At 36.4% G+C, this 22781-nt stretch overlaps 1 protein-coding gene across 2 annotated transcripts; it reads right to left on the reverse strand.

Annotated features, from left to right (window-relative positions):
• Positions 1-10966: 10966 nt before the first annotated feature.
• On the reverse strand, positions 10967-16395 carry LOC145052697 (uncharacterized protein At4g15970-like). 2 transcript variants are annotated; one of them, XM_079000558.1, is made up of 4 exons: positions 15939-16395; positions 13764-14132; positions 12227-12711; positions 10967-11197 (listed from the first exon to the last, which is right to left on the reverse strand). In XM_079000558.1, exons 1-4 carry the CDS (start codon positions 16230-16232, stop codon positions 11122-11124), a joined length of 1224 nt encoding a protein of 407 aa, XP_078856684.1. In that variant the 5' UTR covers positions 16233-16395; the 3' UTR covers positions 10967-11121. The 2 variants fall into 2 exon arrangements, with proteins under 2 accessions (XP_078856684.1, XP_078856686.1); XM_079000560.1 differs by having other exon boundaries at positions 13764-14127; positions 15939-16191.
• Positions 16396-22781: the final 6386 nt, after the last annotated feature.

The raw sequence follows: 22781 nt of genomic DNA on the forward strand, positions 1-22781 counted from the left end.
CCATGTGGATCGGCATGTTTTCATTTAGTGATGAACGCAGAGTATGACATCCCCAATTTCACGGCCGGAAAAGACCAATTTGTTTATGCTTTGTTTTTAAAATCAGAGTGATCGTTTAAAGAAAACTGTTGCGGAATTTATTCCCAAACAAAATATGATAATAATGTATCAAAGCATTTCTTAAAGAAAAGTATTTTCATTATATAACAAAATCTCAGGATGTCATGTTCCGATACAGACACATAAGCATAAACAGAACTTACACTTATTTATACTAATGATTTTCATCTCCTTTAATCTCTCAGTGAAATATGTCTTTGTATTGATACTTGTGATACAAAGAAAACCGAGTGGGTCAGGCTTGGGAGTCTGTTAAGCATATAGGGTTTTCAACCCACAATAATACATTTATTATTCAATCATCAAACAATCAACCCAAATACTCATCCCCATAACTCCTTTATTTCTTAAGGGTTTACCCTAAGAACCAACTATCCTTCATTCATTCATTCCTAAGGATTTACCTAAGGAACTGGCACAAAGTCCATTTGCTACTAAGGTTAATACAACAGGCACTACGTCACATAGTCACCAGGGTTCATACAATTGGCACTACATCTCATAGTCACCAAGGTTTACACAATAGGCAATATGTCTCATAGTCACCAAGGTTTACACAATAGGCACTACGTCTAATAGTCACCAAGGTTTGCACAATAGGCACTACGTCTCATAGTCACCAGGGTTTACACAACAGGCACGAAGTCACATCGTCACCAAGGTTTATCAAATAGGCACGAAGTCGCATCATCACCAAGGCTTACTCAATAGGCACGAATTCGCATCGTCACCAACTATTCCATCTACCCATGTTCTACCCAACATTTTTATAGATATAAATACAAACACAGTTTAAATCATTTAACACCCGTATAAAAACATCAACTACAAGCCCATCTCAAATAGACAAATAATATATAACACATAGCACGTATTTCATAGCTAATACTTTATATTTATGTGTTAGAAGAAAGTAACTATACACTCACACATATAAACAACAATATATATACACATAACATGTATTTAAAAAAAAAATACTTCATATCTATGTGTAAGTTGAAAGTGACTATACACTCACTTGATCAGAAGATGAACGGGCAGCGCTACGGCTTGTAGAAGTGGTATTCTTCGGTAGATCTGGAGGATCTTCACAAAAAACCGGGCTTCTCGCGGGCAGAGCTTCGGCTCGGGAATCTCACTTCTTGGGATCCTTGGGGCTTCGGAACTTGCTTCGGGGCACGGGAATGATACCGGGGCTTTGGGATATTTCTTGCACGCAAAACGATGAAAAAGAGAGAGAGAGAGAGAGAGAGAGAGAGAGAAAGAAATTTGGCAACAAAACTCGACAACCTCGACTTCTATTTATAGGGGCTGAAACTGGGATTACGTTGGGCATAAATCCAGGTACGTTGGGCGTACTCGGTACGCAGGGCGTACTAAGCCTTACGTTGGGCATACATGACGTCAATGCTTACGTATGGCACTCGAGTGTTGGTCAGGTCGGTTGCAGTCCGAGGCGATTCATGCATCCTGGTACGCAAGGCGTACTTGATGACGCTCGGCGTAATTCGATTAAGCAAACTTCAAACTTGCATAACTTTCACATACGAGCTCCGTTTTCAATGTTCTTTATATCCACGCGTAGGTGAGACTATACTCTAAAACTTTCGTTTAGACTCCATCGGCTAATTTTGAATTTATTTTTATTATTTATTTTTAGTAAGTCAGGACGGGAAAACTCCGTTAGAAATTCATAACTTCTTCATCCGACGTCCGTTTTCGTCTGCCTTTCTTCCATTGCACTACTATCAAAGAGATATTCGATTCACATTTAGAAATTTTTGGCTAAATATCGATCGATCTCATATTCGAACTTTGGGTTGTCTACTGCTAAGTTGAAACTTCGAAAAATCATAACTTCCTCATACGAAGTCAGATTTGGGCGTTCTTTTTATGCACGCTCTTGGTTTAACGTATTCTATGACTTTCGTTTAGATCAATAAGGCTAAATATTGCTCTAACGTAAATTCACTATTTATGTCGCGTTGTGTCGTGTCGGTTCTGTCGCGAAACTTCGACAGGTCATAACTTCTTCGTTATAACTCAGATTTCGGCGTTCTTTATATATTCGGAAACCTCGTGACATATACTACAACTTAGTTAAGATTAATCTTTCAAAATAATCTTCCATCAAAAATTCATTTTTGACACTCATTGTCTCTAAATTGACTAGTCCTGATCTACGGGCGTTACACAGAGTATTGAGGTTCATTCTTCAGATGGGTTCTGATAGCAGTATTGGTGGTTGGTCCTCGGTGCGAGTGTTACAAACTACCACCCACAGACAGGCGGGGCAGAGTGAGCGAAAGATTCAGATGCTCGAGGATATGTTACGCGCTTGTGTTATGGACTTTGGTGGGAGTTGGGATTCCTATCTACCCTTGGCTGAGTTTTCATATAGCAACAGCCATCACTCCGACATTGGGATGCCTCCCTTTGAGCTTTTATATGGGACAAAATGCCAGAATCCTATCTGTTAGGGGAGGTAGGATAGAGGGTGATGGGCAGCACCGAGATAGTGCTCAAGATGACAGAGCAAATCCAGCAAGTTAGACAAGGTTTCTGACGACCCAAAGTCGTCAGAAGAGTTACGCGGAACGAAGGCGTTTCGAGCTAGAGTTCTAGGTTGGAGACTTTGCTCTCCTGAAGGTATCCCCATGGAAAGGGGTGATCCGATTCTGGAATCGGGGCAAGTTGGGGCCTCAGTACATTAGTCCTTTCAGGGTGATTTCCCGGGTGGGCAAGGTAGCTTATTGGCTAGAGTTATCTGAGGAGTTGAGCCAGATTCATAACACCTTCCATGTATCCCAGTTGAGGAAGTGTGTAGCCGACGAGACGACAGTGGTTCCTTTAAAGGACATTCAGGTTGATGAACGCCTGAATTATATTGAGAGGTCAGTCACGATTTTGGATAGAAAAAGTAAAGACCCTAAGTAACAAGGAGGTGCACCTAGTTAAGGTGCAGTGTCAGCACCGTAGAGGTTCAGAGAGGACTTGGGAGCCAGAGTCCGAGATGCGTGAGCGGTACCCAGAGTTGTTTCCAGATAATGACTTCGAGGACGAAATCTGATCTCAGCGGGGGAGAATTGTAACACCCTGATTCCAAGGTATGAGATTAAATCTCTTATTTTCACATTTTTGGACCTACTCAACGAGTTGGCTGCTCCAATTCACTGTGTAGATTGTAACGACCCAATTTTCACGTCCAAAAATTTCGTTTTTAAAACATTACTTTAGAAAACGTTAATAATTAAAAACATTGTTTGATCAAACCACATCACAACGTAAACCATGTCTAAAAGCCAAATCATACAACCAATCGAATATCAGAGTATAAATCCCAGAGAAATCTAGTAAATGCGGAAACCAGTGTGTGTGCATGATGTGCCGCTACCGCGCTAGCTCCTTCCCCTTTGATGAAGAGGTACCTGAAACCAAAACTCTAAACTGTAAGCACAAAGCTTAGTGAGTTCCCCCATCGTACCACATACCATACAAACACATAACATACATACTGCCAGGCTATTCTGGGGTGCCTAACTACCCGGTACGGCCATTCTGGGGTGCCGACTACCCGTGCGGCCATTCTGGGGTGCCGTCCTACCCGTGTCAAGCCATTCTGGGGTGCTGACTACCCGTGTCAAGCTATTCTGGGGCGCTGACTACCCATCGGTCCTAACAACCAATCCTCGGGGACTATTTCACCCCCTACTACTACTTACACATATATCATACATAACATATTATCAGGCATATCTGGGGTATCTGGGCTACCCTTCGGTCCTAACAACCGAACTCGGGGACTGGTCCCCTCCTACTACCTCTATCGCATATAACATAACAAACCAACATACAAACATATCATCACGTACTGTCAGACATTTCTGGGGTGTCTGCACTACCCTTCGGTCCTGACAACTGATCTCTATTTATATAACATATCATGCTAGCATATAACATATCAGGTAGTAGCAACCTAGATGATATAACAAAGACAATCATCTAATCATACGACTCCTATTGGTGGGCCGACATTGTGGCCGTAGACCCACCGCTACTGGAAGGTAACTTACCTCGAAGTAGCTGTTGATCTGATCGGGAACTGACTGTCTACTACTGCTGCTGCTGCTCCGGAAATCCTCCAGCTGTAATTCCCACAACATACTCAATCAAACACTGCTAACTGTCCTTTGGGTAAAATGACCATTTTACCCCTGATCATGCCCTAAGTCAAAGTCAGAGTCAACTTTCAGTTGACCCAACTCGCCGAGTTGGCTCACCAACTCGCCGAGTCCCTGTCCAATCGACTGACCTGGATCCCGTTTCTACTCGTCGAGTTAGGCGTTGACTCGACGAGTTCTCCTTCCAAACTGATGTTCAAGTCCTTCATCCTACTCGCCGAGTTATATGAACAACTTGCTGAGTTCATCTTCATCCGATGAACACTTATGCTGCGACTCGCCAAGTCGTATGAACAACTCGCCGAGTCTGATCTTGATCTAAGGAGATTGCCTTGAACTCGCCGAGTCTGGGCAATGACTCGCCGAGTTCCTCCATGGATGAGTTCAGCTTCCAACTCACTGAGTCACACCCCGTGACTCACTACACTACTCGACACAACGAAAAGGGGACAAACTCGGAGACTCGCGAGCAGACTCGCCGAGTCAGATGAACGACTCGCCAAGTCGCTACCATGCAGTCTCTAAATGGTCGATTTTGCTTGAATCCAGCTTATGCTATCCACAAATCTGGGCTCCTAGGGCCTGGTTTACATGTAAAGTTTCCAACTTTACGTGTAGATCATCACCAATAAAGGTTCTAAGGCTTAAAGTGCACCAAAATAGGTAGATCTAGGGCTTGTGTGCAATATGACTCCATAAAGGCAGTAGATCCAAGCTCCAGGGACTGAATAGGGTCTAGATCTAAAGTCTAGCAACTTGAATCAACCAACAATGCACAACCAAGCTTGGGACATGGTTCAAGGAGGTCTTTAATGGAGTAATAAGCATAGAAACAGAGGGAAAACGTGTTATACCTCCAAGAAACTACTGAGAGAACACGAAGATGCTTGGCTTCCTTCCCTTCCTCTTGATCTACTTCCACTTCCTTCTCAAATTCTTCAAGAAAACACACTAAAAAGCCTCAAACTCACAAGAACAAGAGCTAGAACGTATGGAGAGCTTCTGAGGGTGAATGGGGCGGAGTTGGGGCGCAAATGGTCGTTTAAATAGGGTGCAAACCCTTGGAAATTAGGGTTTCATCAGACAGCGCGGACTCGCCGAGTCCATAATATGGACTCGCCGAGTCGCCAACTTAACCGCGCCCCAAGTCTCGTCTCTACTCGGCGAGTCGGGCCTCCAACTCGCCGAGTCCACGGCCAAAAAATACAAAATACTCAGATATATCTTACGTACCAGGAACCAGGTGCTACATAGATGTTGATCAGCGTGCGTGGATTATGAAGCCTACTCGACGAGTTGGAGGACCCAACTCGACGAGTTGATGTTGTGTATTGAAAACCCTAATTTTCAGGGTTTTGTACCCTATAAAAAGAAATTATAACCCATTGTAGCCTCCCCTATCATCATTTCAGTCAAAGAAATCCTAGATCGAGCTTGGTACCCTCTTGTGTGTGTATGAGAGCTTAAAAGGTGAATTTTGGGGAGTTTTGGAAGGAGACTTGAAGATTGAGAAGCTTGGATCAAGAAGAGGGTTGTAGATTCATCATCTTCTGTGTATTGGCGACCAAACTAAGGTATAAAGTTAATATCTTGACATTGTAATACTTTGAACTTCTAGTGGGAGTGTTTATGGCCATTTTTGGGGCATAACGGAGTCACACTCGGGTTTGATCTTGTCACAAGGAAATGGTTTCAGATCCGGACTCCTGTAGGTCCCCATAGTCATAAAGTCATCAACTTTATCATGCTTTGGCCCTTCTCAATGCCCTAAACCCTTTTTGAGCTTAGTTTTGAGTGTTTTTAGCCTTGTGAGGCTTTGCATGCACATAAAGTTAGCAAATTTATGTGGTAACTTCATTCTATGAGGTTAGATATGAAGTTTGGAGCACTGGAATCGACTGAAATGAGTTTAATGTGTAATGGATGAAGAACTCGATGAGTTGGACATCCAAGTCGACGAGTTGAGTCGGGTTTACTCGTCTTTGGATTCGGAGTGAACTCGATGAGTTGGTGGGATGACTTGACGAGTGGTTAGGGATTCTGGACACTTTCATGGACTCGATGAGTTGACTAGCAGCCCAGCGAGTTGATTCAGGTTTTCACAATTTACTGAGTTCTGAAGGAACTCGATAAGTTCATGAGCTACATTCGACGAGTTGAGTCAACATTGACTGTCGACCTTCACTGTTGACTTCCGTTGACTTTTAGGGTTTTGGTCAAGTTGTGGATTTTGGAGACCATGGAGCGGTAAAATGGTCATTTACCCTTCTGAGATTTAGTAGATGACCTTAACCTAACATCTTTTGGGGATTGTTAATATCAATTATTAATTAGAGGAATATGTGATATATGTTAGGCGGAGTCTAGATCGGCAATTCGGGTACGAGATATACTACTTTACTTTATGAGGCGAGTCTTCTCACTCTACTTACCTGAGTGGTAATTATTGTGCGACCGGAGGGTCTTATCTGTGTTATTGACCGGAGGGTCTTATGTGCTTATACCGAGATATGTGATATTATGAATTCTGAATGTGTGATTTATGTTGTATATTATTCTGTGCATTTATTGAGATATGACCACAGGGTGCCTGTGGCTACTTATGTTTGTTTCATCCACTACAGTAGGTCGTGACAAGCTTATGCCAATATCACATCCTTGCATTTTTATTGGGTATCCATTTGGACAAAAGCCATACAAGGTGTTAAATATGGTTACCAAAACTATTTTTGTATCTAGAGATGTTAAATTTCATGAAGATATATTTCCCCTTCATTCTCTTAATCCTAATCCCATTTTCACATCTACTTCCCATCTTCAAAATATTGTTCATGACTAATTTTCTTTAGAAGAAGTAGATAATCAGCCTTCAGTATCACTTCCAACAGCTTCACCTCATATTACACCACCCCTAAAATGTCCTACTAGACAAAGACAACCACCCAGAAGGTTACAAGATTATATTTGTAACAATGTTGTTTCAGAAGGACAGTTTAGTCATTATAAACATACTATGACTAATTTTTGTGTTCTTGGTGATCCACCTTCCTCTCATTCATTCAATATCCTATCCACTTCTTTTTCTTTTCATGTTCAAACACATGAAAAAGAACCAACCTTTTACCATGAAGCAAAAGGAGTTCCAGCTTGGGAAAAAGCAATGGCTAAAGAACTTCAAGCATTAATCGACAATCAAACATGGGATATTATATCTTTACCTAATGGGAAGAAAGCCATTGCATGTAGATGGGTGTATAAGATCAAATACAAGGTTGATGGTTCAGTTGAAAGACACAAAGCACGTTTAGTAGCTAAAGGATTCACTCAAGGGAAGGTATTAATTATCATGAAACATTTTCACACGTTGCAAATTCAATACAATTCGATTTTTGGTCGCATTAACAAATAAAAGAGGATAGGACATTCATCAATTTGATTTCAATAAATCTTTCCTACACGATGATCCGCATGAAGAGGTATATATGAATCTTCCTCCTGGTTACAAAGTTTCTTCTTCATCAGTGGTTTGCTAACTCAAAAAATCCTTATATGGCTTGAAACAAGCTTCTAGACAATGATATGACAAATTGTCTAAAACTATTATATTTAAAGGGTATTCAAGATCATCTAATGATTATTCTTTGCTCATAAAAATTTATCTACTTCAATGGTGATTATTTTCATCTATGTTGTTGATGTTCATGTTACTAGTAATAATGAAGAAGAAATTTCAAGAATAAATGCTTATTTGAATGATCAGTTCAAAATCAAGGATTTTGAGGAATTCATTATTTTCTTGGATTAGAATTCAATAAAATTGATAATGGCTTTGCTGTTCATCAACAAAAATTTATCAAGGATCTTTTACAAACTTATTATGTCATGGATATGCATGCTTCTATGCCTTTACTAACAAAACTTCATTTGGTTCTACATATGGAGAATTCTTTGGTACATCATACTCTTTTCAGACAGTTAGTTGGCAAGTTGAATTTCCTTCTACATACAAGGCCTGATCTAGCTTTTTTAGTCCAATATTTGAGTCAATTCAATCAAACCCCATCTTAATCACATTATGATGCAGCCATTCATGTTCTAAAATACTTGAAGGGGACAATTTCTAAAGGCTTGGATTTCAATAACAATCCCACTTTAAAGCTTGAAGCTTTTTGAAATGTAGATTAGGATGCATGTCCTATCACATGTAGATCCATTAGTGGTTTCTTTATACTCTTTTGAGGAAGTCACGTATCTTGGAAGTCTAAGAAACAAGTCACTCTGTCTTTTTCCTCTGTTGAAGCAAAGTACAGATCCATGCATAGAGTGTGTGCTAAATTAGCATGGATTAGTCGTCTTTTGGAAGAACTTCAAGTTAAGGGTTTGACTCCAAATTCGTTGAATTTTTGTTGTTGGGGTCAGAAATGGCTCAGTCTCCGTAATGTGTAGGGAAGGTTTCCTAGTCGCAGTCGAATGTCGTAGGTGCTATAGGATGAATACGCTATATATATATATATATATATATATATATATATATATATATATATATATATATATATATATATATATATATATATATATAAAGGTAGCGCCTTTCCTAACACCAATCGGTTTTGGGAGAGTTGGTAGCGTCTTAGGTCCAGTAAGAGTCATAATCTTTGTGCAGTATATATTGCCACTAATCCAGTATTCCACGAACAAACTAAGCATAAGAGATTGATTGACATTATGTTCATGAAAAGCTACAAGATTGTTTTAATCAAATTGTCTCATATTAGTAGCAAGGATCAATCGGTTGATGTGCTAACAAAGAATCTTAATGGATCAATTCACAAAGAGAGTGTTTTCAAGCTTTGTTTCTTGTCATATCCACCAGCTTGAAGGGGGGGGGGGGGGGGGGGGGGGGATTAAGCATAAAATACTTCAAATGGGCTCCAGGGTAATTTTATCATTCAAGGGCAATATTGTAATTTAATGCTTGGTTAGTTAGAGAAAGTTTGTTAGAAGATGGTTATTCAGTTATGTTCTATTTTGTTTATCTTTCCCTGTATGTATGTTGTAGCTGATTTCTATTTTTGAATCAATTGAATATATTCTTTTAGAATCATTTTTTTCCTTCATCTTGATATTCTACAGAACTTTTGTGTATTTAAAGTTACTTACCGTATCCATTGTCAATTATTGGTCATCGAGATACATAGTAATTCATATTATCCTTTCAAACATGGTGTTCGGTGGTGATCAAGATGGTTATCCTAATGTCGCGAACAGAGAAGCGAGGAGATTTGGATTCATTGACTACTTAGAAAGTTGATAAAACAAAAATAAGCTCTATATTTTTTTTTTTTTTTGTTATTTATGAAATTGTCTCTCCATAAAAATCATTGTTTTTGCTTAAATCATTATTCAATATTCTCGACTTATTTATGAAATAATCGATGCATGAGTGTTGTTTTGAGAATAAGCTCTATTTAATTTATTTATTTATTTGGTACAAATGAAATCAATCTAAGGAGTGTTTTGGGTTTGCTTATACTATTTTTTATTTATTATCTTTTCATGTTAATTAGTTTATCCTGTGATTGAGTTTTTTTTTTAATGTTTTTATAGTTTATCTGGTATTAAAACGTAATAAGTTGACATGTTATTTTTTTAAGGAAAATTGAGTAAATTGACCATTATAAACTGGAATTTTAAAGAAAATAACCATATTTTTTCAGTTTTTGAAAAATAACTATTTTCTTCGGAATGCTTAATTCGAATGCTATATTTCGTAATGCGTAATGTCATCATTTTTCTATAATATGTCTAATTTTATGCACTATATATAGTTCATATTATTATGTTTGTCTAATTTTTTTTGTTAAGTTAAAAAAATTATTTTTTCTTCAAATTACACAATTGTTCTTCGGATTTCGAACTTGTACTTGAAATTCCGGAGTTTTTTTTTCGAAATCTAAAATTTTAGTCCAAAATATGAACAGTATTCCAAAATTAGGCATTTCGGATTACTGTTCACATTGCGAAATTTTAGTCCGGAATCCGGAGTGCTATTTCGGAGTTAGTCAAAAAAATATTTCTTTTTTGGTCCGGAATACGTCATTCCGGACAAAATGGTTATTTTTACAAAAAAAATAATAATAATTGGGTTATTTTTTTCAAGCACACATTAAAAAGTGGTTAAATTACTAAAATGATCCAAAATGACATCTTATATATTATTGTTTCTTTAATTTAAATAAAAAATGTAATTTAGTTTCCACTCTTAATAACGACTGTCAAATAAAATACGTTTGCTATTTCTTCATCTAAGTCCAATTCATGCTTTGTTTTTTTTATCAATCAAATCCAATGCATGTACATTATTTATATATTACAATTTACATGCCCAATTCGTCAATCAACAATGGCGGGTGAAACTCGGTTAAAATGTCAAAAGATTAATGAAATACAGCAAGCATATAACATCACTACTAGTATATATATATATATATATATATATATATATATATATATATATATATATATATATATATATATATATATATATATATATATATATATATATATATATAGAATTTATCACCTAAATTTTAACATTAGTCACACGTGTCACAACTAGAAACCACTATTTATCTTTCTTGTATATTCTAATATATATCATGTACTATAATAACTATCGTGTCATCTATATATTTTTCACCAACAAATTAGAAATTACTACACGTGAGTTTCTTTTGAGGGGAAGAAAACACCTTCTTACATCATAAGTGTTTTCATAATCTGAATTATACGAATTACTACAAGACATACATAAATGTTACCTTAATCTCAATGTCTCTATTCTGGTTCCATTTCCAATTCCTGACATATTAAAGTGGCGTCGCAATGCAAGACTGGAATAATACCCAATTAAAAAAAAAAATATGTTAGAGATAAACACTCACAGAAGTTACGCTAGGGGCAAAATTGGCATGTTGCATTGTGTATTTGTGTTTGATATGCATATTAGACTGAGACAAAAGTAGTAAAAAAAATTTCTACTCAAGATGGAACGAGAAACCTGATTTTAGAAAAAGACGTAAATATCTTTTTCATCTTTATCATTTAAATGAGAAGGGTATTTATGTCTTTTTACACACTTTGTACAGTGGATGAGACAAAATACAGGGAAAAAAAACACTAATTTATTTTCAAACGACGTAAGTCATTCAACTATTTCCTTTGGTAATCATTATAGTTTTTTGACTGTTTAAAAAAAGCATTTTTTACGAATGCCTGTTTATGACAGAAAAACACAACTTACTTTTACTAATCAAGCGACTTAGCCACAAAACTATTAGTTTTTTATGATTATTTTAATAACAACTAAGTAGATAAATTGATCAAAAAGTGAAATTTTGTGCCTAATTTGAGAAATTGAAAAGGGAAAAATACAGAAAATCATAACTCACTTTCACCCCTTTATCGATTTACGCATTAAACCATTATTTTTATAATTATTATAATACCACCTAAGTAGCTAAATCTAAATCAATAAAAGTGTAAAAGTACAATTGTGCTTTTTTGTATTATAATAATTATAAAAAAAAAGATTGTTTAATTGCAAAATCCATAAAGTGGTAAAAGTATGTTATACTCTTTTGTATTGTGCTCTTTCTCAAAACCTAAAAAAAAATTAAATGGTTAAAAAAAAAGTATAACAATTTAATCACTATAGAAAAAAGTCTAAGTGTCTAATTCCATATAAAAGTGAAAGTAAAAGTATATGTCTATATCTATACTTGTGGGTGGGACAAAAAGCTGCAACTTTTATCATTTTTACATCAGTCTCAGTCCAATACACACCAAACACATTACAGCCATTCCAATGCACACCAAACACAGTACAACTTATACTGTTCAATGTTCAATACACATCTTACGTGCAATTATTCGGAGGTCTCCAAGACGGCGTTGGTGACATTTTCAACCGAGGAGGAAGCGCCATAAATTTTTTCCAATCTTGAAGCAAATTTTTAAGATCATGAACTTTATTCCCGAGTCCCACACAACAATTCGCATGCATTGTGCAAACTTTGTTTAAATCTTTACTAGGTTCACAAAATCCACCGAAATACGAAGTGCTTAAAAACTTTATTTGTAATTTAATTTCGATTAAAAAAGGATGGAATTTGATGTTGTTGAGGACATCTTGATCGTGTAAATTTGGGTATAATTCTCTTGATGTGTACCAAAATTTGTAAAATTGTATTGACCGAATGTTTGACCTCACAAATGAAAAGCCTCCGTTTGGAATATTGGATTTTAGATCGGTTGAGTTTCCAGAGTAATGGTCGCATGCGATTTGGAAATCTGTGTTTGGGTGGAAATGTGGGAACGGGTCCCGGAACCACATGACATCAGCATCCTGGATGAAATAGCAATGTACTTTTAATTTTATTAAGTTATTGTATTTTTGAAAAATGTATTCAATTGTAGCATTATGTTTATAATTTGTTTTTCTTATGAGGAAAATATGGTTTGAAAAATGTATCCAATTATATTAATGAAAATTGAAAACTATTTTGTTTTTTTTATGATGTTTAAATAATTGAATTGGTTTTTCAAAGTACAATGCTAGTGTAAAGAAATGAATGTAGGATGCTATAATGGACAAATACATTGCTATATCTTACAATTAAGGATTAATCTAAAAAAAAAATTGTTATATTTTATGTTTTTTTTATCGGATTGAACCTCAAATTTATTTTTTTTCCTGAAAAAGACCTTGTATTTTTTCATTTTTTCCGAAAAAGCCCTCAACTTTGTATTTTTTTTTCTGAAAAAATCCCTCAACCTTCTAAAGGCTTCCAAATAAACCCTCAACCTTTTTAGCTTTTCTCGAAAAAAAAAAAACCCTCACATTTTACAATTTTTTTGGAAAAAAAATGACTAAAAGGGTCAGATCGGAAAAAATGAAAAAATACAGGGTCTTTTTCAGGCAAAAAAATAAATCTGAGGTTCAATCCTATAAAAAGAAACATAAAATATAATGTCTTTTCCGAAATTAACCCTAAGTTCAATCTCAAAGTAAACATATGGGCCAAATATGTTGTATTGTAGAACCACTCAAAACGACGTAGTTTTGAATATAAACATCATATTCTTGATTTTATTTTTCTCATAAGTATTCTATTTCACAAGGGGTTTTGTTTTTACTTTTTATAACTCAAAACTACGTTGTTTTGACTTGTTCAAACTTCTAACTTCTAAACCTAGACTTGGGTACATAACAACACAAAAATCCACTTTTTCCTATATATATATATATATATATATATATATATATATATATATATATATATATATATATATATATATATATATATATATATATATATATATAGAGAGAGAGAGAGAGAGAGAGAGAGAAAGTGTGTGTGTGTGTGTGAGAGAGAGAGAGAGAGAGAGAGAGAATACCGTGAAGAGAAAGTTGTATCCCAATTCAAGAACAGAACGAAGAAAGTCAATTCTAAGCCACATCATCTTCAAATAATCAGGGGTCATAAAATAGGCTTCATGAGAGAGATCATATCCTTCAGTAACAAGTGCAAAGCAATGAGAGTGTACACGTTTACAGCTCATAAAAGCTTTCTCATCAAGGGCAATAATCACCAAATGATTTAAAAGTCTGCTTGTTTTGTAACCAATTCTAAAACTTTCCAAAAATAGATCCAGAATTGAGTTTTCCGGATCTGCCCATGCTTTATTTAGAGTTGTTAGAATAACCGTTTTGTCTTCCATGGAAGCTTCCTTTAACACTGTTTCTAGATTTGTGTCACCACTGTCCTACAATACCAAGACATGATCAATACAATAATCAATAATGAATAAAACAGTAAGGGTAAAATAGTCATTTCACATGGTATTAAGTCTTAACGGCATAAATAAACCGTGTCCGCTTTCAGGTGAGAATTACATTTCAGGGAGGGAAAAGGTTAGAAATGGAACTATTGGACCATATCCGTAAAAATCGATAAACCTTAGGGAGGGAAAATGTAATTTACCTGTTTTTTAAGTTCCATATGTTAATCATATAATAAAAACCAATAATAATAATAATAATAACAATATATAAAGGAAAGGGTAAAATAGTCATTTACATGGGCTTAACAGGTTAAAATAAACATGGTCCATTTTAGGGACTGAAAGTGTGACAATAATACTTTTTAGAGGGAAAAAAGGTTAAAAGTAAAACTACTGGACCATATCCATAAAAGTCAACAAATATAGGGATGAAAAATGTGATTTATCCATTTATTAAGTTCATGTTCAATCATAATAAAAAACAATAACAGTAATAATAACAAATATAAAAAAGGGCAAAATAGTCATTTTCATGGGCTTAAGGGCCTGAAATAAATGGTGTCTAGTTCAGGGAGTGTGAGTGTGACAAAAACAATTTTCAGGGGCGAAAAGTTTTGAAATGAAACCATAGGACCACATCTGTAAAAATCAACAAACTACAGGGATGAAAAAGGTAATTCACCCAATTGTTAATTTCCTTTTCTTAACAAAATGGTGGAGTAGAAGTTAATGGATATTATGTCCCTCATGATGGCTTAAATAAATTTATGAAAACACAATTTAGGGAGGTTTTTTAACAAAACATGTAGGGTTTGAGCATCATATAAAAGTTTAACAATTTATAGGAAGATGCATTCAAAGTTATCTAGTATCTTATAATTATATATATTAACATGTGAGGCAATATTAGAGGCTTTTAACATATTCATGATGGTTTTGCATATTGTATTGAAATAAAAATAGCAATAAAATTTTAATTTTTTCCTATTGATAGCCTTGTACATTGAAATTTTTTACCCAATCATAACAATGTCATCTAAATACAAAGCAATTTTCACTGATATAACTTGGTGGATTTTTCAAAGTACAATGACTTAATTATGAAAGAATTGAATAGAAATATTTGAAAAGTAAGATCTTATAATAAACAAATATATGTAAGTATGTTGTTATTTCTTGCATTTAGCCCATTGAGTAACAGATTCAGATGGTTGAGACAAGAGTAAGATAATCTAAAAGCTGCAACACAAGAACTAGATCAACTAAGGTCAAGAACTTCAAGGGTGATGACCAAATTTGTAGCAGATTATACTCTGAAAAGACCAAAGTTCTCCTAATTCAGTGAAAAGGGATCCACACTTGACTCCTAAAGTTCAAATCGATTACAATCCAAGCTCAAAATAGAAACAATTTAACCTAATTGCATCCCTTCTCGTATAGCTTAGCTCAGTAACTATTTTTTCTCTCAATTTTGGGCATAATTCTGTCAAATTGGAAGCCAAACGAAATTTGAACTCCTTCTATGGAAAGGAGAGAACGTTTCTCATAATACAAATTTGGGCATAATTCTGCTACCTTTTGATATTTGAAGATACAAGCTCAGGCATCATCACTACTTGCTACATTTTGTATAATCATTGATCAATGTGAATTCATATACATTGTGCAAGACTATGATTCATGATAAACATTGCCAGTGACCGATTAATATACCAATTTACTAGCGCTAATAAACGGTCCTGATAGCAGAAATACGAACATAAAACAATGTCTAGAGCAGAGACTTACCAGCAAGGAATCAGAGAGCAAGGAAGGGAATATGTGAGTCGATGGAACAAAGTAGTCTGGGAACAGGATCCGGTCGTGATCGAAGGCTCGATTGAAAACGACATAAAAGAAGCCAAAAACGACGACAACCAACGCGGCAGTGCGAAGACGGCGAAGGACAAGGGAGAACCTGATTTCCGAAAAGTAGCCGCGCAACATATCTCCGGAGAACAGGCAACAGATTCCCGCCTGAGATGATCTTCTCAGGCGAACATTTGGCGTCCTTCGTCGCCGTTCCGGTGGTTCCGGTTTCATTTATGCAGTGGAAGTACCGTTGTGAAACCAACGTACAACTGGTTATGCATAGTTTACAACCGGTTGGAGACAATTTCCTGACATGAAAGCATTCTTTCGTTCATCGATTTTGACAATTTTGGCTGGTGTGGGCCGAACCCATATATTGTTCAACACTTTTAACAATTCAATTGTCTCTTCAAAGCTTAATTTTGTAAAGCCAGATGCTACAAAATGTCGTACCTATATTGTAAACCTTATGTAATATGTTTGCCCGAATATTTAGACCAAAAACTAGATAGACATTATTCTAATTTTAGCCGCTTATCTTTTGTATAATTTCGTATCAACTCGTTTATTTTAGATCGGGTTAAGGTGTTATGGTTTAGATTTTGAAAAGTGAATGCCGTGTTGCATAGAAATACTAAATATTGTGATTGAAGTTCGATGGAGATGACAAAGATCAGATTGTACTTTGTACCCTTGCGAAGACGTTAGTGGAGCGTGTGTGGTTAACCGGCACACTAAATGGGCTCTAAGCAAAGGTAGCAAAGGGTGACTCGATGTTTGTCATAGTTCGATGGAGTGTGTGTGGTTAACTAGCACGACGAATAAGTGACTGTAACATTGGGGGCACCATGTATATTTGTGTGGTTATTCACACCATGTTTTGTGATCCTCGGCGTCCCAATCCAAAATCGATGGGCATATCGAGATTTAAACATGTCGTTGAAAAATTCAATGAATCTCAAATGATCTAGGAGTTTTCAATACATTTAAAACTTAATATCTTTTTCGTTTTTCATGGTGGAAAATTAGTGAATCGTCATTCACTTACCTTCAAATGTTCTGCAATTTGGATTACGACATCGCTCTTCCAAATTGTAGAATATTGTGTTGGGTCCTAGCCTTAATATCTCATTTGGGTGTTTTATTAAGGACTCATTCAATCAACTAACTTGAATTTTATCTTGTTTTGTAAATGTCAAAGTATGACAACTATGGTCTTCCTAAAACCCTTGGAACAAGCTTTCCACATGAAGATGATATTCCATGATTCGATCGAGGAACAAGAGATCATGTCTCACTTCCTCCACCTCCTCCTATTATTCTCCCTGACCCACAAGTTCAAAGGCTTGAAAAGTTCAAGCTCACTCAAGCCTTTTGGCAAGTAAACACGAAGAAGGAAAGTCAGTGTGTGCACACGTCTTAGAGATGAAGTTGCACATTGACAGGTTAAGAATGTTGGGATGCGTTGTCTGTGAGAAGTTGGCCGTTGACTGGGTTCTTCAATCGCTTCCTGACTCATATAGTGAGTTCGTAAAAAAGTACTATATGATAGACCATGACGTAACCTTTATCGATCTCACCTATTTGCTTGTTGCTGCTGAATCAACAATGATTTGGCATACTGGAGAAGCAAAGTTGATTGGTAGATCTGCCTTCCAAACCTCCATGGACATAGGCAATGACAACGAAAGGCATGACATGGTCAAAAAGTTTGACCATAAGATAAATGCAAAGTCTGAGGTAGTTCTGTGTGTTGTTCCAAAGGAGTCAATTTTCTTTTATTGCCAAAACAAGGGGCATTAGAGACGAAGCTACCCTGTATACCTGAGAGATCTAAGAGATGGGAGAGTCAAGACGTATGGCTCTACTTCAGGTAAAATCCATTAACTAACTCTATAAGTTCTTATTTTTTGATTCTTAATACATGATGTGATAACATTACATTTGATGTTTTGTAGGATCGAAGAAAAGAGAGGAAGCTTAAAGGAAGAAGTGAGCTGAGTCTGATCGCGAAGAAATGGATTTCGATCGCATGATTCGATGATCGAATTTTTAGAATTGCTTAGGAATATGTAATAGCGTAGTTTTCATTTGAATTGCATTGTAAGGATAAGTTATTCCACACCTTTTATAAATAAAATAAATTTTGATTTTTGTCTTATTTATTTATTTCCTTGCAATGGCATTTATGAAAAATTGACGTTTGTGTATTTCTAGTTTTAGCAATGTTGAAATGGATGTGAATCTTAGTTATGTTATTTGTGGAAATGTCAGAGAATTTACCAAATAAGGAAAGATTCTTGTCGTCCGAGTTTCAAATGGACAGAAACTTGGAATCATAAAAATTATATTGTATGATGAATGAGAACCTTCATATTTGGAAAATTAAGACTAATTCTTTGACAAAGAGTCAAGTAAAGGACTAGGAGAACTGGTACACAATGTTGTGCACTAGTCAAGTCCACCACAAAGAACATGTCACACCCCAAAACCAAGAACGGCGGAAACGTTTTGGGGCGGAGGACGTCATGTAAAATATCACAACAGTGTAAAGTAGTAAACAAGCAACAACATCATCCATTGCATTAATAGTAAGATTTTAGTACATGTGTGTTCTTTCATAGAATAAGACATGAAAATAAATAATCAAAAATAAAAGACGGGTCTTGACTGCTCTGTCTTCATGAAACCTGGTCATCGTACCTGTCTATTGGTGACCTAAGAATACAAGTTATTTTGAAAGCGAGTATCAGCATAAAGCTGGTGAATTCATAAGTATTTTTAGTGTCATTGATTTGTAAAAACTTGAAATGAAAGACTTGTAATTGTTTTGAGGGGAAAGTTTGTATAAGTATGAAAACCCTAGAAAATCCCATATTTCCTACTAGTATAAAAAGTAGTCTTCTACCAATACTCGATTGTTTTAAAAGTATGCATCATTGTAAAAATGACGGTTTTTCCCCTGTATAACTATTATTATAAAAATATAGTTTACCTCATCGTTTATGTGAATGTGTCACAAAATAAAGGTAATAAGGAAAATAATATATTTATATTAAAATATATCCTACCTCATCGTTTATGTGAATGCGTCACAAAGTAAAGGTAATAAGGAAAATTGTATAATCCTTATGAATGTATCCATTTGTATAGGATAAATACGGCGTGGTAACTCGTCGAACAGTACAACCGAGAACATCCGTGGATGAACACACCTTCTGTTACGAGCAGCCAAGTGTAGGATGGTCAGTCCATGAGTGTGTAGAAGTATTACTTCATATAGTATGTAGTAACATCTCTTCGTATAGTATGTACTAATGTCTCTTCGTATAGTATGTATTAGTGTCTCTTCGTATAGTATGTATTAGTGTCTCTTCGTATAGTATGTATTAGTGTCGCTTCGTATAGTATGTATTAGTGTCTCTTCCTACAGTATGTATTATTGTCTCTTCGTATAGTATGTATTAGTGTCTCTTCCTACAGTATGTATTAGTGTCTCCTCCTATGGTATGTATTAGTGTAACACAACCAAAATCAGAAAGACCAAGAAAGGAAAGGAAAACCCTAAGTTAAAGGGGTCAACTCGTTGAGTCCATGGGTGAACTCGGCGAGTTGGAGCGGGACCAGTGTTGGGGTTTAAGTGACCGACTCGACGAGTCAGGTCTGGGTGGGAAAACCCTAATTTCCGGGCTTAGTGCCCTATTTAAGCATCATTTCAGGCCTTCACCCCAGCCTCCATCACTCCCTCTACCTTCACTCGTGTGACAACCGTCAATTTTCGGTCAAGTCAAAGTCAACTAAAGTCAACAAGTCAAACCGGTCAACCCAATTCGCCGTGAGTACTAGAGTTTACGTTATATAACTTCTAAACAACTCTCTATTCTAATGAGAGATCATAAATCGAAAAGTGCGTTCACCTAAATCTCCTTAACCTAAAACGGTGGTACGTAGAAAGCCAAACCGATACAACAATGTTACATACTCATCGGGAGTATGCATGATCCCAAATCAAGGCTTAACGGGGTTTAAGGACCTTGCAGTGCATAGCCGGACACTCAAAAAGGTCACCAGTGAAATCTCTTCCACGTATCTCTAAGTATGTGAAACCTCTCCCACATATCTCTAAGTATGTGAAACCTCTCCCACATATCTCTAAGTATGTGAAACCTCTCCCAAATCTCTCCAAGTATGCCAAATCTCTCCCAAATATCTCTTTGTATGAGAAATCTCTCCAAGTATGCCAAATCTCTCCCAAATCTCTCTAAGTATGTCAAATCTCCCCCAAATCTCCCTAAGTATGTGAAATCTCTCCCAAATATCTCTTTGTATGAGAAATCTCTCCAAGTATGCCAAATCTCTCCCAAATATCTCTTTGTATGAGAAATCTCTCCAAGTATGCCAAATCTCTCCCAAATCTCTCTAAGTATGTCAAATCTCTCCCAAATCTCCCTAAGTATGTGAAATCTCTCCCAAATATCTCTCTGTATGAGAAATCTTTCCAAGTATGTCAAATCTCTCCCAAATCTCCCCAAGTATGTCGAATCTCTCCCAAATCTCTCTGAGTATGTGGAATCTCTCTCAAATCTCTCTCGAAATCTCTCCCCGACTTTCTATAATCACTCGGGGCATCCTGACCCTCGAAATTGGCGAAAAATAGCCCAATAATGGAAGTCTACGCGAAAAACGGACTTAAGAAACGAACCCTCCGAACCGAAAGTACTATTCATGAACCGAACCGAAAGCACTATTCATGAGGGTCCAAACCGAAGTTACTGTTCATGAGCCGAACCGAGGACACTGTTCATCCGAACCGAACCCAGCTTGGAGGGAGGATCCGAACCGAACCAGCATAGAAGGAAAAATCCGAACCGAAAGTACTGTTCATTACTGTTCACAACAGTACCTTCGGTTCTAGCCTGACCTCGGACCGAACCTTGCCTTCGCGTCGGACTGCCTCCTTTCGGACCGAGCCTCGGACCAGACCCTCGCCTCACCCCTTTCTTCTGACTCGCGCCTTCGCTTCCGAGACCAGCCACCCGCGTCCGAACCAAGCTCCGCCTGACCGGACTTCGGCCTAGGGACCGAGCTTCGGCCTAGGTCCGAAGAAACTCGCTGGAAATTACATTTTCGCCCATTTTTGCATATTTTTGCATTTTAAACCCATTTTTAATTATTTTAACATAGGATTTTCACCCAAAACTTTATTTTAAAATATAAGACCCCTAAATTAATGATTTAATCACATTTTAAGGGTAAAATCTTATCCAAATAAGGTTAGGTAAAGTACAAAGGTAGAGTGTTGACTTTACCTTATTTTATGACACAAGCAACCCCATACCCACTCCATGATTAACCCACACTCCTCCCCACCATACCTTGTCACTTCCTTGTACTTTTTACCTTCCTAACAAGCCATCTCCATGTTTTGAGAGCTGGATATTCATCCTCTCTCCTCTTTTTCTCTCATTTGTTCTCATTTCACAAGAAGATCAAACTCCTTTCTCTCTCACTTTCTCTCTCTAGAAATCCGAGATTCAAGGGTTGATCTTGAGAGTTTCCTCCACCTTTGGTAAGCATAATCCATTTCCTTTAAGATTACCTCGATTAATTCCACTCAAATCATGAGTATCTTACACAAACTCCATTAAATTTGTGTTAGAGCTTTGAATCTTCAAGCGATTCTTCAAGTGTTCTTGGGTTGAACACTTCTCTTCTTCAACACTTATCCACTGAAATCACACAAGGTGAGTTCATACCCCTACATTTTCATGTTTTCTCAAGTTTTTAGGGGGGGAATACAAGTTAAAACATTAAGAACATAACTACATTTTTCTAACAGCTTTCATCAGAAAAGTTCAACTCCATTCACGGACTGTTTTGGACATCTTAAACATTTTTGTTTTCAAAACTGTTTTAGGTGTAAGTAGTTCCAGTTCTTAGCTTTAAAATGACTACTTGCACATCTCCATACGATTTTTCTACAATTTATGGTGATTTTTACAAAACTGCCTATCGTTTCAAACACCAATCCGGACCAGTCTGTGACTATGGACTTTTTCACCCAAGTTGGAGGTCATTAAAAATCATGATAAAAATTATGAATAAACTAGACACATTTTGGGAACTCCCAGAATTTACGGATTTAGTTTTCCACTTCGTATGATTTTTCTATGAATTTTCAAAAACAGTGTAGAAAGGCTGGAAATTTGTTAACAGCTTATAATTTTTATAACACTTTGTATTATGTTGAGCAAAGTGTATAATGTCAAGTTCTAAATATTGAATGTGTTACCTTGTTAGTCTATCATCATAACTGAAGTATAGGCATATATGATAAGATTATTCATCTATTTGGAACAAGTATATTAAACCATAATGAGCATAGTTTATGAATTTATCACAATAAAGCATTTATAAAAGAATTCTCACATATTACAAACGTTTTGGATAAACTATAATAGGTATAGTTTATGTATCATTACTTCTCAAACTTATTTATCGAAAGTTTTCCGTTTAGTTCACGTAAATCTGTTAATGAATAAATTTGTGAGTCATTCCCTTCGGGTTACTTCCAAAGTAACAAAGCCAAAAAGTCTTGTAAATTGTAACCAGAGTCTCTTGTAAGGAGAACGTGATAGTTGTGTATAGATCTATATTGGGTTTGACAAACCCACACCAGAGCTGCTCGCTACAGCTAGACCGGCAGGTCTGTGGTGACAAGTGTCATTTAACGGCGACGCCTGAAGAACGTCGCATTACGAGGCCACCCAAGTCAAGTAT

This window comes from Lactuca serriola, chromosome 5, assembly GCF_051521515.1.
Source record: "Lactuca serriola cultivar US96UC23 chromosome 5, Lser_US96UC23_V15, whole genome shotgun sequence".
NCBI lineage: Eukaryota > Viridiplantae > Streptophyta > Magnoliopsida > Asterales > Asteraceae > Lactuca > Lactuca serriola.

Excerpts from the sequence above, each read along its gene's own strand:
- LOC145052697 (XM_079000558.1), bottom strand. The coding sequence starts at position 16,232 with ATGAAACCGGAACCACCGGAACGGCGACGAAGGACGCCAAATGTTCGC. Across the intron at positions 14,133-15,938 it reads TGCTCTCTGATTCCTTGCTG|GACAGTGGTGACACAAATCT; the intron begins GTAAGTCTCTGC and ends TTGGTATTGTAG. Across the intron at positions 12,712-13,763 it reads GATACAACTTTCTCTTCACG|GATGCTGATGTCATGTGGTT; the intron begins GTATTCTCTCTC and ends TATTTCATCCAG.